The 19,522-nt window shown below is 36.1% G+C and overlaps 2 protein-coding genes across 2 annotated transcripts in view; one reads left to right on the forward strand and one right to left on the reverse strand.

The window, feature by feature from the left end:
• The window catches only part of LOC142319119 (E3 ubiquitin-protein ligase TRIM23-like), a 57,911-nt gene extending 48,452 nt beyond the window's left edge, over window positions 1-9,459 (reverse strand). The window contains exon 1 of the mRNA XM_075356047.1: window positions 8,991-9,459. Coding sequence (XP_075212162.1) covers window positions 8,991-9,062 — 72 coding nt within the window. The 5' untranslated portion in view covers window positions 9,063-9,459. The remainder of the gene's footprint in view (window positions 1-8,990) is intronic.
• Window positions 9,460-9,991: 532 nt separating this feature from the next.
• LOC142319120 (neuroguidin) overlaps window positions 9,992-19,522 on the forward strand; it is a 31,866-nt gene continuing 22,335 nt past the window's right edge. Inside the window, exons 1-3 of the mRNA XM_075356048.1 lie at window positions 9,992-10,170; window positions 10,634-10,798; window positions 17,414-17,528. Of these exons, the coding sequence (XP_075212163.1) occupies window positions 10,144-10,170; window positions 10,634-10,798; window positions 17,414-17,528 (307 nt within the window). The 5' untranslated portion in view covers window positions 9,992-10,143. The remainder of the gene's footprint in view (window positions 10,171-10,633; window positions 10,799-17,413; window positions 17,529-19,522) is intronic.

Below are 19,522 nucleotides of genomic sequence, written 5' to 3' on the forward strand. Positions count from 1 at the left end.
TGCAGCTCTCACCACACTGACCTACCGCTTGTGAGTGGCCAATTTTCCCCTTGACCTCTTAAGTTTCAGGGTGTTGCGGTCCCCCAAAACAGGGCAGTAAAAAATCAGATGTTCATTTCACTGGACCTCATCGTAGACACACTGCTCATCAGCTGCAAGGCAAAACGAAACGGATATTGGTTTAAATTAGCATGGTTGGTGAGCACCTGGACACCCATTTTGCCCTTAAAAACAAGCTCGAGGCAGACAATCCCCCCCCCCCAGATCCTGTATAAATTAATACAAGTATCTTCCCTTAATGATGGTGTGCCATTCCAGCTGCTCTGCATCCACTGTGAGGCTCTGCAGCCTCTTCTGCAGGTTGGAAATGGGCAACTGTTCGAAATTTGGAACCGATGCAATGCAATCACTGTTCCGCTCCGGTACAGGACCGGGTCAAAACCGCATCCCAAATACCTTGACCTCCTGACCTCTTAGCAATCTCCACATGGCTGCTCGAACTTTCACCACTGAATCGATTGGGAGAGCCTTTCCCAATACGGTTATAGCATCGTAGGAGGCTGTTTTAAAAAACCATTGCATACAATTAAGGCTCTGCACTGGGAACTCCTTAAATTTTGAAGTACTCCTCTATTCATATCCAACCTATGCGCCCAAACGGGCGCCGCATAAGAGATCATGCTTTTGAAGACACCTCGGTACACCATACCATGTACATTTGACAACCCGACAACCAATAGGTCTTTCCGACCAATCCAAGTTTGTGCATCATTGAAACGGCATCCGCCAGCCACTTGTTTAATGTAGTTGCAAAACAGCAACTTTTCATCAAACAAAAGACCTAAATACTTATAAACTCTCACTCAGCTGATTACACGGCCTTTACACTTAAGTGAGGGTTCCAACTGTACGATAATTTGTCTGCACTCTTGAGAAGCATATACTTCATCTTGGGCACAGAAATTTTTAATTTTGCATGTCCATTCACTTTGGTGACGGGCGACTGGCTACGAAGTACAAGTAGTTGGACTGTCTGGCCCGAGGCCAGTGTGAGCGATGATAGGCTTATAACCTATGAGATCGTTTATGAAGGCGGTCTAAGAGCTCTAGATTCGGGTTGCTATAACCTAAGAAGCCTGGATCAGGACAGGCTGCAGGTGCGTAGCTGGAATGACGAATGGAGCATAGTGAGGAGGTGAAATTGATGGATGAACAATATGACCGAGCCATCAAGACTAGCTGCGATAGGGTCCTACGGCGGCCTCGGCAAATGGACAGACCCTTACATAGGGGCCAGTCCGCTGATCAGAGAGTGCCTGGAGCCGTCATGATCGCTGCTTCCAGAGACCAGTCTGTTAAACGCAGGCGGAAACCCGTGAAAAAGTGTTGGTCTTCTGACCTTATCGTGCTGCGCGCAAGAGTTAGGTCCGCTAGACGATACCAGCGTCGCTCCCTAACGGAGATTATCGTTTATGACGTGCTCGCTGAGGGTCTGCGGATCTACCGGCGGGGGGCTATGCCATGCCATGGAGTACGGGCTGTGGATCCCGTTGATATAGACAGAGTAGTTTCTCGAATGGCACTGAAAAAAGGCATCCCAACCCCGTAGGGGGAAGACACCCACCTTGTGATGTTACCGGTCGCCACACCACCCCCTCCGTTCCGAGCCCTGAGGGGCTTTACCGGAGATCGTCTTTAGACCCTCTAACTGATTACATCTCACAGTCATCAGCCAGGCTTCGGTCGGGATGCCACCGATGTAAATGCCTCGGTAGACATTCGCAGCAGTAAAATACAAATCAAATTTTGCCTTCACATAGACCTCAAACGGACATCTTTACATACAACCTAACATGATTCCCTCAAACTAACTGACCGAAATCGCGGAAGCGCGAATCCTGCAACTAATCCAGATTTGACAGCATCGTTCGTGACTGTGAATGCCTCGGAAAACGAACGAGATGAAAGGTGTATCGGGCTACACTCATACCAACCAAAATTATGTTTTACTCAATATAGAAATTCAGATCTACACCCAAATAAGTCGACCAATTTAGATCACCTAATAAGGGGAACGTAACCTCATTCCAGTCCGCACAGGTGCCGGGGACAAATCCCGCACCCGCCCCCCACCCGGTCCCATCTTGGAGTCTTGTGTAGCATTACCAAGTCACGATCAGGACCACCACGGCGGAACGAAGCCACGTCCCCGGTCGCACGGGCTACCCCACCATGGCGGCGCGGCGACCCATACCAGCGGGAGCCTCAAATCGAATCACAAACAACACTAATATAACCGTGGCACGAGCCAATGCGACTACCTCCAACCAATCCTATGCCTAGGCCGGAACCCTAGCCGCCCGAGATTCTACCACGATCGAGTACCTCGATTAAACTACACACCGCAAGGCCGCGAAGAAAACCAGCCAATACAGACCACTCCTCGCGGATCATCCAGTTAATACGGAGATCCAGAAAGGAATGTATTCTCACAAGTTCCCTAACTGCTCGTGAATGTTCGATCTCGTATCGGGGACAGACGTAGAGGACGTGGTCCTCTATCATCAGTCCCACAATCCGGGAATTCACTCGAATCCAACAAACGAAACCTAGCCAAACTCGCCCGGAGAGAAAATGTGTGGTATACCGATTGGGAGAGACCCATTCAATCGCACCTAAATCAGACACTACAGGAAATATATCATGCGTGTAGCGACCTATGGAGGATTCGTCCTACCTGACGTTTTTTCCCTACTCCCCCGGGCCGGACATACAGTTAAGTAAAACTCAGCCCAGGGGAGTGTCCTTTACTCTAAGAGGCCTCCGGCATAGGAGGTCGCTCCCCCGGTTGAATCTTTTCATTGCCCACTCTAATAGGGGTACTCCATTACTGGATTCCCCCCACCGGTATCCGGTCTTTTCGTTAGTATCCCCTTACCTAGTCTCCCTTGGATTCCTCAATCGATCATTGGAACCGGCACACCTCAGCATGCCGGCTCTCCCGATTGAGGTTGTCCACCTAACCCTACATTAAAACCCTCTTCTTCTACCTTCCGTATCTTTGCATCGAAGAACTCGAGTATTCCTCAACTTTCCTCCAGCTACTCTGCGACGTCAGCATATAAGGGACTACATCCTCCGGCTCCAGAATTGCAATACCAGCCCGACTACGGTTTTTTTTTTTTTTTTTTGGTGTGTAAACCACACTCAAAGCTATATCTCAATATTGCCCATTCTCTCAAATATTGACAAACGGAAATTCCATCTACGACAAGCCCGACTACGTTGTTCAATCCATTCCTCACACTTTAAAAGAGTGTGCTCAACCGAGTCCCGTTCAGCACACAAAACAAACATACTTCAGTCAGCATACAAATACACTTCAAAATTACCGTGACCAGATAACATTTGCGTCCGGTAAAAACTCGTCTCACCAAACATTCTGTTATACCATATTCTTAAATCGGGAATTAATCTCCTCGTCCATCCAGGCTTGACACCTAAGTTCCATCTGTCTTGCCACACTCTTAGTGTTTCATTTCTACCTTCAGCACTGTCACCGCCTTCATAATTATGGACACGCTCAAGAACCAAAAGGTCTATGGGAGGAGTCCCGGCAAGTACACATACCGCGTCATAAGAAGCCGTGCGATATGCTGCCACCACTTCTAACCCGGCTCTTCCATGAATTCTCTCTACAACTGCATCCTTCCAAACAGGCGCGGCATATAACATAATGGAAGAAACCGCCGACATAATGGCTCGACGTTTAGACGCCCGGATGCAACCTGTGAAGTTCTTTCAGCCCTTTCAGAGCACTCCAAAACGTGTTCGCTGAACCGTAGTGACTTGTCGATTGTTACACCAAGGTACTTCAGCTTAAGGCCTTCTTGTATTTGGTGATTCCCAACCACCAACCTGATGGGATTAACTCTACGCTTTCCTGTTAAGGAAACATACCAACACTTATCAAGAGCAAACTCCAGACCGTGGTCTCAACCATACATGGATCAAATCAAGCGCAGCACTGCCTCTGTACAGGATCTCCTGCTCCGTCCTGCCACTAATCATGACTAAATCATCCGCATAACCAATTGACTGCGTATGCTGCGGCAACCGAACACCCAATAAGTTGTCTAAAACAATATCCCAAAGGAGGGCGTCCAACACTGAACCATATGGGACTACCCCAAACATCTGGAAACAAACACCCTTCCAAAGTTTCAGTCTTGTTCCATTTCTCATTTAAATAAACGCAACTTGCTTAATCAGGTAATTACTAATGCCCTTATTTACCAAGGCAGACATTAAAACGTCCCAAGGCACCCAAGCAAACGCGTTCCGGATATCCAAGAACACCAAACAGGGATACCCCTCGTCCTCCATGTGCCTTGTCTATCCTCCTTAGCCCAGTGTATCACTAGTGAAACAGCTTGAATGGCCGATCTGCCTGGCACGAAACCATATTGATTATCATGTATACCATCTTCTCTGTTGAGCTCCACCATGATTCTTGACACCAATAACCTCTCAGCAACTTTACCTAAATTGTTAAGGAGACATAACGGTCTAAATCTTCCGGCCATGTCATCAAAACCACCTTTAGGAAGGAAGAGAAGCCGCCCCCTTCCTTCCTACAGGCTGGGACTGTCCCACCTTCCAGTTTTTTATTGAAAATGCCTACTATGGCCCACGGTACCCTACCGATTCGGCCCGTTAGCACCTTGGCGGGATTCCGTCCGGCCCCCGGACTTTTCACATTCCCAAGCCTATTTATTTCTATGATAACCATCAACAGTATAACTTCTTCTCTCAAAAACTGGAGGGCCAACTATTCTTCGTTCGGCGCAAGGGAAGAGTCTTCACCTCACACTTCGCCCTATCCATCTCAATACAGGGAAGCGCCTACCAAATCTCTTCATCACAATCTGGTAAGATCTCCCCAGGGATCCCTATCCAAATTCTCACAAAGCTCCATCCATTTCTTGCGCTTTACTGTCAATCTCATAATTGAGGGCACGTCTGCGATCTCTATAACCTCGAGCAGCCTCAACATACTTCGCCCAATCATTTCGACGCAACCGCTGCATACGTCTCCGGCTGGACTGTAATTCCCTCCGCATCTGCGCAATTCTTGCGGTCCACCAATATACCGGCTTGAAACCCTGATTCTTCATCTCGAACCGCGCAATCTCATCTTTGATCTCTTGAAGTTCTTCTGGAGTTAAATTCATTTGAACAATCACTCTCTCTACTATATATACAACCATGTCCACCTGCCAGTTGGACAGACGGAACGTCAGGCTACCGACCCTCACTTTCAATGACGGATCTTGCAACTCAATTGACGTCGCTAGATGATCGCTAGCAATATCCTCCGTAAGTACCTTCAAGGAGCAAAGCTCCCGATCCCACCGACCATCCAGAATAAGAAGGTCTAGGACTGAAGATTGTTCCCTAACCGTGTACGTGGGAAAACCATCATTTAAGCAATATAGTCCATGCAATGAATCAAGTGCAAGATGCAAGGATCTCTTCCCGCCTGTTACTAACAGTGCAGCTAGCTTCTATTATTTTGCAATTGAAGTCATCCAGTATTATGACCCTTCTTTTTGCTTGAGCAAAAAGTTCATGTAATCTGTTCATGAACTCGGCATAACTGGGAATGCCACAATTGGGACTAATGTACACCCCGACAAGTATAGCCGAAGCTAACTACAAGGCTATCAAGCAGTCTCATCTCTCTGCCAGTCTCCAACGAACTCTTCCACCATCAACATGGATGGCAACATCACCACTTCTATCTGCACACCAACCATTACCATACGCGACATACTTGTTCGGCTCAGACGTGATAACAAAATCAATCCGTTTAGCCAGCTCCTCGGTCAAATCATGCGAGAGAGGGCTATGATTAGCATTCGTTAAAAGTAATTTAATCATCTTTTCCTGATTGGCAGCCTAAGCCTCCACTGCAAAGATCAACACCTCTAACATTCACACGACAGTCGGCCTTAAAATGACCGTCCTTACCACATTTAAAACAGGCCCTATGTCTATCAGGACCCGTACAGCCAGCAACCCTGTGGCCCACCGACCAACATCTATAACATCTTTTTATGTCTTCACTGAGGGCAATTCTACATGAAACCCACCCAATCTTCAGTCTACGTTTCTGCGCTAAGTGATCTGCCAGCTTAACAGGAACCAACACAGAGGCCACCTTGGTACTGCCAAATGCAGGCCTCATAGACAACTGCTAGAGTTGCACCAGCTCCGTCCTGAGGGCCGTAGTAACGTCCTCCTCCATGGAGAGCTCATCGATATCCCGAATGATTTCCTTTGTGCACACCCTACTCGTGCAGCTAACCTTGGCACCTTCTATTCCACCATCTATCTTCCGACGAGGTGCAGATCCTCCGTACCTCGTCCATTGTCTTCCACCCTGCGAGCACTTCTCTTGCTTGGCCCTTCCTTAGTGACAATATCTCTTGAAAGCTCACCATCCACTCCATCCTTCACTTATTTTATTAAGTCAGCATAGGTTCTATTTTGAGCTGTTACCGCTACAGTCTTTGAGGGTGAGCCCTCACATTGATTTTGCCCACCCACTCCTTGATCGAGAAACATCTCTATCTTTAACAACTTCTTCCTACCTGCATACTCCAGTAACTTCAAGGACCCAGTTCTACCACCTGAAGCACCAAAAACGTCTTGTTGTTTGATAGTTCAAATATTCTACCAATGCCACCTTTCAAATCCTCAGCCATCTTATTGTTGCTCTGTGTGGAGTCAACCACCATCACAAACACCATGTGAAATTGCAGCTCTTCTTCATCAATGAGAACCTTCGTCTGCGGTTTAAATGCGAATGGCTGTGCCGCTTTCAATCTGCCCGTTTCTGCTAGGTTTCTAATATCAGGAACCCTTCTAAGAACTGACAACGTAAAAGGGTCATCGAGAACCGCCAGATCGACCACAACCGCTATGTCCTTATCCATACTATCAAAACAGAAACCTCTCTTGGTTTCAGTTTTGAATGGCGTTTCTGATAAAAATTTTAATTATAATGAATAATTTTGGTTATAAATAAGGTATATTTCAAATTTTATCAATATTCTGAGGCGAGTCCCTAATTGTAAATAATTACTCCCATACATATACCTATTACCTACAAACTCAGAGCAAAGTTTAAGACATAAAATTAGGTATTCAGATCATTTTTTTGGCACCCATAGTAGATAGATGATCATTTAAACCAATAATTATTATATTAAAATATGTAACTTCAAAACAAGTCAGTTACTCCTAAGTGATAACGATTTCTACCTTTATCAAACTAGACAACCTAACTGTTTTCTTGATACAGTGTCATGGCAAATGAGAAAACACCTTATTATGGAAAAGTACTTATTTCATTTATTTAATACTACAATTACAAGTATACATAATTCTACAATTTTCAATAAAAATAAGACCCTTTTTTCAATTTGTTTTTCCAAAATTCTTGTTGATCCATGCAGGCAGATACTGTAGTTTCTTTTTTCATCTGGAATCTACCCTCAACTAAAGTAAACCTATATAACATATTATTATGTACTTAATAGAAAAAAATATTTAATGTTTACTTCCTAAGGAAGTTTTACTTCCTTTTTACTTAGTATAGGATTACAAAGAAGTATTGTTATCCTAAAACATTTCTGTTTTCAGATTTCAACGGAAATATCAATTTTGACTAGTTTTGGCATGACATCTGTATGTACATATTTCGCATAACACAAAAACAATTAGCCACAGGATATTGAAATTTTGGATTTAGGACTGTTTAACATCTAGTTGGAACGCCCAAAATCCAAAAAAATTGGATTTTGCACTTTATCTTAATTTCAGTAATAAGCCCTCATTGAAAGGTTTTCAGCTGTGTATATAAGTGGTACTTATTTTCAATGGTTCCAGAGTTACAGCCAAATAAAATTTTAATTAATGAAATATTTGGATCTTGCAAGGGGATAGCAGATCAGTTCAATAAGAATTCATTTCCTTTTTTTAATTTAAATATATTGGATTTATTAATAATTATTAACCTCTGATTGCAAAAAAAAATGTTTACAATAAATAATAATTCAATAACAATAAAAAAAAATCAGAAGTTATCAATGAAATAAAATTTTATGTACGTTTAAGAGTGTGTAATGTAACTTAATAGGCATACAAGGAATGTGGTGTCTACATTAGATTTTTTAAAAGGACTAAGGAGGTTTCTTGATTCATTGATATATGATCTATACTGTACTAATAAATTTCTTTCTATTTCTAACTTGCATACAATTTATTTATGCGGTTAAGTATTTAAATTGTATTTAAATTGAGTACGTTAAGTATTTATTCCACTGAATTGCTAAAGTTCAGACATCAATTTTGATAAAACTACTGGATTTCTCCACAATAAATCTTCAGAAAGGTACTATTTTGTTTTCCAATTCTTTAAAATTAGAAATGATGAAGGGGACGTTTAAGTCATTAATAATTAATCATACAAAACTGACAAATAACAGCACATAGTACAGACCAATTTATTATCCAACCTACTTTAATGGAACTTCAAGACGAAATCTTAGCATTATATTAAATACCAAAATAATCATAAGAAGATATGAGATTCATTCAAGTTTTATGAAAGTTGCACAGTAACAAATTATGCTGACAGTATTGACAACCATCCAAATAAGAAAATTATGTGCAGAAGGCTTTTAAATTAAAATTCAGCAAAGTAGAAACACACTGGTCAAGGAACAAATGACATTCCAACTAGGTATCACTAAATAATTTACAATAAAAATTGAATTTGCATTAATAAATTTTCACATAAACTCTTCGAAATTAAATGCTTAAAAAAAAGAAAAATAGCTTGTTATAAAATAAAACTGTAAAAAGGTTTACTATAATTATACACATGTATACAACAAAAATTGTTTACAAATGATACTTACATTAGTTTTAGAAGCATTTTTAAAACTTCTCGGCAGAGAATACGAATTAAAATGTTCTATGTCACCGGCCATTTTAAGAACTGCCTACTACTATACGTATAAAATTTCAACACCGTTCAAATCATCTAACAAATAATAAAACTATTTTTCAGCTGTAATGCTTAAATTATTTTATGTACAAATTAAAAAAACATGTTATCGCAAATACGTGCAGATCCCAATATCATTTTTTTCTAAGATACTCGATGTGTTCGGGGCAATTCCTGTTTGCTAACAGCTGGGAAAACAATCTGTTCGTAAATTTATGAAATACACTATATCGTAGCGTACCATTATTGTACGGAAGATAATATTTACTTATTATTTTACATCACAGGGACTGTACACATGATATACTAGAAATGTTAATTGGTATACACAACACTTTATGAGAAAAAACGTAACCAATGCCAACTTAATAGTAAGTAAGTTGGTTGGCTTTCTGGTAATTTTTATTATTAAACATTTGTAGCAGAACTGCCAACATAGAAAATATAAATTACCATGAACATAGTAAGTAAACACTTATAATATACTCTCTTTTTCTGTTTAGCCTCCGGAACCACCGTAACGTATTACTTAAGAGGATGATATGTAAATAAAGTGTAATCTTGTACAGTCTCAGATCGACCATTCTTGATATGTGCGGTTAATTGAAACCAAACCACTAAATAACACCGGTATTCACGATCTAGTATTCAAATCTGTATAAAAGTAACTTCCTCTACCAGGATTTGAACCTTAGAACTCTCGACTTTGAAGGTTCAAATTCTTGTAATATACATAATATACTAACATGAAAATACCTTGCTCAAGAAAAAGAGGTAACTTAGTGTATAGTGATGTTTATGAAAAAAAATTAATAACAAAATGGTTATGAGTATTTAGCGGAAGATGACTTACTAGATTATACAGCACTATATACGACGACGTACAATCTAGTAAAATCATGAAGCTCGAGGAACCTCTTTTTTGGATTGAGGTTATGTTGACAAGTACTGGTTGACGGTTCTTTGCGGAAAATTGAATAACCTATTTTTGTTAAATTTTATTCTTCCTTCACTCATGCATCGTTAATATTTCATTTCTTTCTGTATTGAGTACATTTTATAAAATGGTTTTCCTTGATGGAACAACAAATGTAAGTAACATTAAAGAAAAATTCATGTTTGTGAATAGGTTATTTGCAGATATTAATGTTTGTAATTACTACTAAACTGATAATTGAATTCGAGCATGGCAGACTGGTATAATAATATTTATATTGCTTGTATATACAATTGTCGTTAAGCTTAGTTTAAAAAGTGAATCGATTAAATATGTTAATAAGCTTAAAGATATTTTAGAACCTAATGTAAACATAATTCTACATTACATGCCACATCCATGAATATGAATCCTGTAAACACTTAACTGTGACAAAAAAATGTGACTAAGTTCACTATTCAACTGGTTACTAAAGCAGTTTTCTAACCACTGATAACAATTAACAGCAGCAATATTGATAAAGTTGCAGTATTTAGAAAATAATGTGGAACAACGTTGCACATTGATGTAAAAGATATAGTTGCATTTTTTTTTAATTTACATTTTATTTGTTTCAGATTGAAAGTAATGGTATTAAAAATGATTTAGTTAATGACACAGATAATATTACCATCAGAACATCAGAATTATTTGATGAAATTAATGAATGCATAACATTTATTAAAAATAATGTAATTGATCTAAAACATAAAATTCAAAGAAATGATTTATCAACTTCAGAGGTAAACTATCATAATTCTTATTGTATTAATGTTCTTACACTTGTAATTTTTATTTTTTGGTAATTCTGAGCAATTAACTTGATCAAGTTCAATTTTGTTCATATTTTAATATACGAGGGTTATTTTTTTCAAAATCTGATCGGTCATGAAATTAAAACCATAGTGAAAATAAAATATTTTTTATTTGTAACAAGTACTTACATAGTTACACTATTTCTCTACATAATCACCACTCCGATTTAGACATTTGTCGTAGTGTGGTACCAACTTTCCAATACTTGTCATAGAATGGAGCCGCCTTTGTTTTCAGCCATGTTTCTATGCTGGTCTGCAGCTCGATGTCTGTGCCAAAATGTTGCCCTCCTAGTCAGCGTTTCATGTGAGCAAAGATGTGAAAATCAGACAGAGCCAAGTCCGGGCTGTAAGGTGGGTAGTCAAACACTTCCCAACGAAAACGCTGCAGAAGCTTCTTTGTTACAGCTGCAGTGTGCGGCCGAGCATTGTCATGGAGAAAGACAATGCCTGATGACAACATTCCTCTCTGCTTATTCTGAATTGCCCTGAAATTTCAGGAAATGAATCACTCAATACAGAAACTGTGAACTAACTCGAATTGCCTCATCCACTTGCTCAAAGAGATCATTGGTTGACACTCACTTCCTTCCCTGACCGCCTGCATCATGAACATCTGTACGTCCTGCTTTAAAGTTCCTGCACCATTGTCACACTTTGCTGTCACTCATTGAAGTTTCATCATATGCATTACTTATTCGTCAATGAATTTCAGCTGCATTACACCCCTCAACCTGAAGAAATCGAATTACCACACGCACTTCACACTTGGCGGGAGATGCTATTGTTGTAGACATGTTTAAGCGCTAGCTGCGTGTTCAGAACTAAACGAAGTGACACGGCGTGATTGAAGGCCATACTAAAGACGCTGCACAACACATGCACAAAGGTTCATCCGATTTTTGTGCGGGTTTTTATTTCGCGACTGATCGAACCTTGAAAAAACCCTTGTACTACAGTAAATATGATTAGAATCAGGAAAACCCAAGATCTAAATGTTGGAAAATAGTTTGGATAGTGATTGATTCACACAAGGTCAAAATCTGCACTGTTATCTGTACTTGTCAATTGGCTATCAGTTTGTGAGTTATTGAAACCTGTTCAGATGCTAATCCATTATGTGGAGAGAACTAAGGTTAATTGTTTTTGGAGAGAGGGTAGGGATAAATTGCCAAGCTACGGCAATACTTAACACAATCTTCTAGGATACTTGGCCTAATTTATGTTTAAACAGAAATATAATTAATACAGAGAGAGACTACACATTTTTCATGCTCTTAGTTGTATGTACAGCAAACCTTATGAAGAGTGCCAGTAATCATCTTCAACGACTGACTCCAAATGATGATTAATAAAGTTAGTTTATGGTTTAGTCCTCTCTCTGTAAAACTCTAACCTTAAACCTTAACCGCTCTCCATAGAAAGGATTAGCATTTGAACAGGTTGCTGTAACTTATGAAACTGACCGCTAATTGACGTGAGTACTAATAACTTGATGTGGATTTTGACCTTGCACTGGTCACCTGATATTCAAACCTGCTTTCTGACCCTTAGATCTTGTGTTTTACTGAGCCTAATAATATCTACTATGGTGTATTAAAGCATGAAAAATTGTGAGTTAATCAAATAATTACTCAAAATTACACCATTTTTTCAAAACGGTAAATATATGGTCAAAGTTTAAAAAAAATGTTATTAATAGTAATTTTTTCAAATGTTAATAATTAAGTGCCAAAACTTATAAGATTGTAGGCAACCTGATGATACAAGATAAAAGATTTGATTGCCTTACTTTTGGGTCATGAAATGTTTTATTTAAATTCATATTGAGTTTGAAATCTCAAAGTGTCAAAGGTGGCGAGAGCTATAATTTGGAATAAAAAAAAATTTGTTACTTGCTCATTACATTGGCACCACTTAAAAATGTTTTATAGTTGAAAACAGAAGTATTAGAATAGTTATATTTTTATATCTCCACAAATGTAACTATTGTACAAAGTTTAAGTGTATTATATTGTAAGTTAACCATACAAATGAAATGAATACCATACATTTATATTATTTATTTTTTTTTAATTATTAGAAATGCTTTAGGCTGTACAAAAATCATTTAAAAATCCAAAAATTTAGGTACAAATTAACATTATTAATTCAACTTAAACCAAAAGAATAATGGAAAAAGTAAAACTATCCATTATAAATTTTAAAACTGATTAAACAACATTTCCAAAAATGAGTTTATAGAAATTTCTTTTTTTAGTGAAATTATTTGAATATTATTTACATCTGTTATAAGTGATGTTTCATAAACATAATAAGTAAAAATCAATTTTTGGGAAATTAGATTTTTAAAAATGTATTAATTTACAATAATTAATACATAGCTTTAAATTGGGCCCTTACTTTTAAAAATTTTTTTTAAATAAATGCAGTTTTTTTTAAGATATAATTAGTAAAAAAATAATTGCATAAGTCATTAATCAACAGTCATTTTTTCCAAATAATCTTAATTTTTTTTTGCCATTACTTTAAATGTAGAAATATATAAAATGTTGTACAAACGCTATATACGTTTGTAAGAAGAACATACTTAAACTTGTTCCATACACCTAAGTGTCCAACCACTTCACTTCTCTGAGGACATGGTGTGTAATGTGAATTTTCTCTTTGAAAAGGGAAAAAATTTAATATAGTCGTTTAAAAAAGACAATATATAATTTTTTAGGTTAAGTTTATGATTGATTGATACTGCTGATAAAATTTATAAGGTTGAAGTGAAATTGAAAATTATTTTTGTTCTTTTTTTATTATAAATAATAAATGTTAACACTGAAAATTTTCTGTTATATTATTTTTCTAGAAAAAATAGAATATAAAAAGGAAAAAGAACAATGGTGTGGTGGAAATATTTTTTTAAAAAATCTTTTGTCTCTAAAAAGAATATTTTAAAATGGGTTTACATAACTTCTTAAATTGTAGTAAAATCCACCTTAATTTTTTTTCTCTTGAATGATATATTTTTAAATTAAGGCAAAAAATTTTGAAATTTCCTTATATTTGAATAAACAAAAAAACATTTGTGGTTAATTTATAAAGTAGCTGCATTTAAGCACATCCAGTAAAATATGTGTATGATTATTTATACATGTACTTAAAAATATACATAAAATGCTTATTCAATTATTTTATTAGTATAATTGTGAAGAATCTGATCATAAAATTTATGGTGGACTTAGGTAATCTAACAATACGTAACCTTATTTATTTTGTGATTTTATTTTATATATAAACACTATTTTAATCCTTTAAGGAGTGATGAAATTTTTTAAAAATGAGTAAGACTGTTCTGGAATGTCCCACTTCAAAACAAGCAAAATGAGAAAGGCCGTTCCAGAACGGTCTGAGTGAAAAATTATTGATAAGATATTATTTTTAATTTTACAGGGTACTTTTGTTTTTAAGAAATAATGCATTTTTACTGTAACCAATGAAGAAATTTTTTAGATAGTTTTTGACTGCATTTTGTACAGTTGCGGAGGGGGGGGGGGGGTAAAGGCAGCTAGGCTGAGCCAAAGCGATTGAGACAGACTGCATGTGTCCACTATTGCACTACACTCACCTGATTATTATCGCTAATCACTTCTGCTGTTCACTCATATAGGCGTGAAATCTCCCATTTGTACATTCAGTTGGCTTCAATGTGTACGTTTGTAACCGAGCTTTCTAGTTCTTTCCATTGTGTATATGGTTTTATTTTCTTCATATTATAAGTTGTAAATAATTTTTTTCACTGTTGAAACAGATTGTGTAAATGGTAGTTTGTGTGTAGAAGTTTGTAAATAGAGTTGAAATTGTGTTTTGCTTGTGTTATTTTCTTTGTATTATAATTTTGAAAATATTTTTTATCACCATACATACTGAGTAGTTTTTTTTTAATCTTCATGTATGGATAAAAATCCTGATATGTTACTCCATAGTAGTTAAATAAGACACCTTGTTTATGATATTAGTGAAAATGGTCAGTTCACTGACAGTGAAGATGATGTTTTACACTCCGATAAAGATGTTTTCAAAGATGGTAACAGTGAGTTTGAAGTACAAGTTTTGAATCCTTTTTACAAGAGACAAGTACTATTGATGATGATGGTAGTTTTAATGACATGGTCAAAATAGTCAACTATTCCTCCTTTTGCCCTACCAGTAACTGACCTTCATTGTGTCCTGTTTGCAAATGGAAGTGCAATGTTGGATTTTCTCCAAAAAATTATGACTCGCCTAACAGATTTAGGCCTAATAAGATTTATATGGGTTGGAAGAAAATGAAATTGATTTTTTTTTTTTACCAGTTGATGGACTATAATCTTGTCACTTACTGCAGAATAAACTAACTAGTAGTATGAGGAAATCTTGAAAATCAATGTAGGCCTACAAAATTTTTCTAAGTTGAAGCGATGGTCAAACATAAATGCTGATGAATTGTATTGCTTTTTTGGTGTATTACTTATTGTGGTTCATTGTAAAAAAAAAAGTATAAAATTTGTATTGGTCTAAATATCCCTTCCTGACAACCCCAATATTTTCAAAACTTATGAGTCAAGTTACACTTTGACGATAACTCACTTGCTCACAGTGCAGATAAGCTATATAAAATATGAATGAATATGTAATTGAAACAGTTAGATGAAAATTCTCGTCAAATTTTACTCCTGGTCAAAACCTATCTAAGAAAGTTTGATGCTTTGGAAAGGACGGCTTGGTTTCATTCAATATTTCCCTCCAAGCGAAATTGATTTGGCATCAAGCTATTTGTTCTGTGTGACAGTGAAACAGGTCTAGTCCTTGATTTTCTTTTATACAGGGAAAAATACTAAATATATTGATGCTACAAATGAAATTGTGACCTCAGCGAATGTAGTAGGAACTCTAATTCAGCCATTCTTGGGAAAAAATCATATTCTTTTTTTTTAGATAACTGGTATTCCAGTCCAGATCTGTGTCAGTCATTACAAGAAAACTCTACTGGAGCATGTGGTACAGTTAGATTGAATCGGAAGAACATGCCTTGTTTGCCCCCAAAAAATGAAAACTGGTGATGTAGATGTAAGTAGTAAGAAGGAAATGATTGTAGTCAGGTGGTGTGACAAGCATGAAGTAACAATGCTTAGCACGGCACACAGTTATGCTATGGTTGACATCAATCGGCATGGACAAGAATATGGATGCAGTTGATAAAACAGATATAATTTCTTTCAATGATTCAGCACGTTTTTGTTTTTGTTTTTCCACATACTCAATTAGTTGTTTTGCATTCTTTTCACATTGTTGGACTGCACAACAAAAAGAACACTTCTGTTTTCAGTTGCAATCTTATCCAACAGCTGATAGAACACAATCATACTTCAAAAAAAGTAACACCTATTTCATGGCCTTGCGGAGAAACAATACCACTACGGCTGACCACACAGCACTTCTCCCTGGCTGACCTTGACGCCGAAAAGGAAACAATAAAGAAAGTGTGTGCACGAAACAAAACAAAAAAGAGAAAAAACAGTACCTTTGAATGTCAAGATTGTAATGTTGGATTATGCATTTAGAGTACTATGGTTATTACCATGCACCAGTGATCAAGATGCTCTGTGATTAATTGCATACTCATTAAAGGGTTAATAAACAGCTTATCAAGTTACACGTCTTAGCAGCTGCAAAATGATGCTACATATATATGACAAAGAAATTGTAAAACCATTTTCAGGAACATTTAAACATATAAAAAACTTATTTATCAGGAAAATAAACATATATATGTAAAATATTTCTGTACTATAAAGTGTAGTATACTATAAAGTATAGTATATAGTATTGTAAGAGACAGATTTAAATACTTTATAATTGAAAAATCCTTAAAATAAAAAATTGCAAGGAAAATAATAAGATTAACAAACAAAAATCACAATGACTGGGTTAGGGGAAAAACACTTAATTTAGATGGTCCAAAAACTTATAATTAATATTTTAAAATATATTCAATATACTAAAACAGTAACTACATATTATACCAACAAATTGTAATTACAGCAGAATAAATTATTGTCCACTTCAGTGATTGAGATAAATATAAATCTCTACAATTTGTTGTATGAAATTATATTTTAAATATATTTTTTGTAATAAAAAGAAGCAAAGATTTCTGTGAAACCTTTAATAGAGGCAAGATTAAAAGTAGCGAATGCAAGTAATTAAATTTTACAAGATTTATATAATTAATAATATTTTATATAAACGTATATTTTATACATAAATAATATTTTATTTATGATATTTTAGATTTAAATGTTTTAAATTCTCTTCAATACTATTTTTCATGATTGTCAACATTATAGTAATCATCTTTGGATAAACATCTAACTTTTCACTTTTTTTTCAAAAAGACCCTTCTATAAAATGATGAGATAATTCTGTTTACAGTGTTTTAAATACAGCTATCTCATAATTCAGAACTTTTATTAAATTTTTCACTGATTATCTTTTAAAATAATGTTTCAGGGTCTTAGCGTACTGGAAGTGAAGAACCAAATGTTGTTGAGTTACTTGAGTAATCTCCTTTATATTATAATGCTAAAATGTTATGGAAAGTCAATTGCAGGAACTGTAATTATTGGTAAGTAAAAATTTATTTATTTTCAATTTAATTTTTAATTAAGCTATATATATATATATATATATATAAACACAAGGGTTATCTGAAAACAAAAGTTAGGAAATGTATTCATGCTTGCTTTGAGAGATACTCACTAAAATTTCAGCCATTTTGGATGCTCAGTTATTGCTTGATAATCGTTTGTGAAGTCATTGTGGTGTCTTTTGTAAAAATGGAAAAAATTGAATATTATGTCATGATTAAATACTTTAATTTGAAAGGCAGTACACCTACACAAATTAAAACCAAGTTGGGTGCTGTTTACCATCTGTCTCATCATTTGCCACCATGAAAAGATGGGCAGCTGAATTTAAACATGGTTGTACCAGCTTGGTTGATGATGAGCATTTGGAACACCCAAAAACTGCAACCACCACCAATATCATCGAAAAAGTTTGCCAATTGGTACTAGACAACTGATGAATTAAGGTTAGAGAGATAGCAGAAGCTGTGGGTATATCGAAAGAACGTGTTATCCGCATGGTGGATGCTGCATTTGCTCACTTTGAACCAAAAATGCATTCAAATGAGCATTTCTAAGGCTCTGCTGGAGCAGTTAAAGCAAAGTGAGTCAGATTTTTTGCGTCGACTCATAACTGTAGATGAAACATGGATCTACCACTACACTCCCAAGAAGAAACAACAATAAAAAAATTCCTTTCGGCATGCTGGAAGGTGAAGGTAGATTTCACCGGTGCTGTAGGAGATAAAAAAGATTTCCACCTTAAAGTAAAGAAAACTTCAAATTTACTCAATACAACAGTTGCATGTGAAAAAATTTCACAAGTTTAGCATATAAGCCCCATCTTACAATTTTAGCAACATTTTGGCCATCCCTTACCATATGGGTTAGTCATAACAAAAGTTGTTTCAGATAAAAGTTTTAGGTATTGTTTGGAGGACTAACAACCACTTTAAATCGATTTGATAGCGTACCTATTAAGAAAGGTATGATTTTTTTTTGTCTTAAAAACAAAATTAGGCCCTTGTCCAAAGAATAGTCTGAACTTTAAACAAATTCGATATATTTCTTAGTAAGAAAGTTAGTGATATTTTGTTTTTTCCAAAAAATCCCCCCATTTCCACCCCCATGGTCCAATTTTGGCCATTAACGAACTCGACCAAGATTTATTTTATAAATAACACCAAAAAAATTAAAACAAGCATATAAGCAGTTCTAAAAAAAAACCAGATTATTAGTAATTACTAAACACATGTGACAACAGAGGAATAAGTAATAAGAATCCTCAAATGTATTTGAATTAAACAAAATATTGTAATAAACAAACAGATTATTTTAAAAATGTAATTGTGTAAAATTATCTATTCAATGAATTAATTCATAACATTATGCTTTAAAATAATTTCTGCTGAAACTGTAGAAATTGGAGTAGAAGCTTCTACATGAACCCTATGCAATTTTAAGATATTCTTTATTTAAACTTGTTTTGTCCTATTGTATTGCTACCTTCTATTTAATGAAATTTGAAACTCACCTCCAGTCATGAAAAAATTATATTTTGTTGAATGTTTAATTAACCATTATTGTTAGAAACAATGCACGTATTTTATTGAAAATTTAGTTTTAAAGGCAGTATATGAGCTTAAATTTTATTGGCTCTTTTGTTTGTATACGTTTCTTTGATAGGATGGAATGAGAAAAGCAGTTGAGAAGTTTCTATGCCACTACTGTGCTGATACACTGAACATGCAATCTCCTCTTCACTTCTAACTTTAAATAGGCTATTTCAAATCCATTCCATGAGCAGTATTGAAACTATTATTTACTTGTACTGTAACTGTTTATGTAGCATTATTTGTAGTTTAAACCATCAGTATGATGTGCATTGCTTATTGATCTGCATTTTACCAAAGTTATCTTTTGCATAGCCATTTTAATCAGTACAGTGACATCATTACATTATGAATGACATTTTGCTGTTATTGGCAAAAGA

This window comes from Lycorma delicatula, chromosome 2, assembly GCF_047948215.1.
Source record: "Lycorma delicatula isolate Av1 chromosome 2, ASM4794821v1, whole genome shotgun sequence".
NCBI classification, from domain to species: domain Eukaryota; kingdom Metazoa; phylum Arthropoda; class Insecta; order Hemiptera; family Fulgoridae; genus Lycorma; species Lycorma delicatula.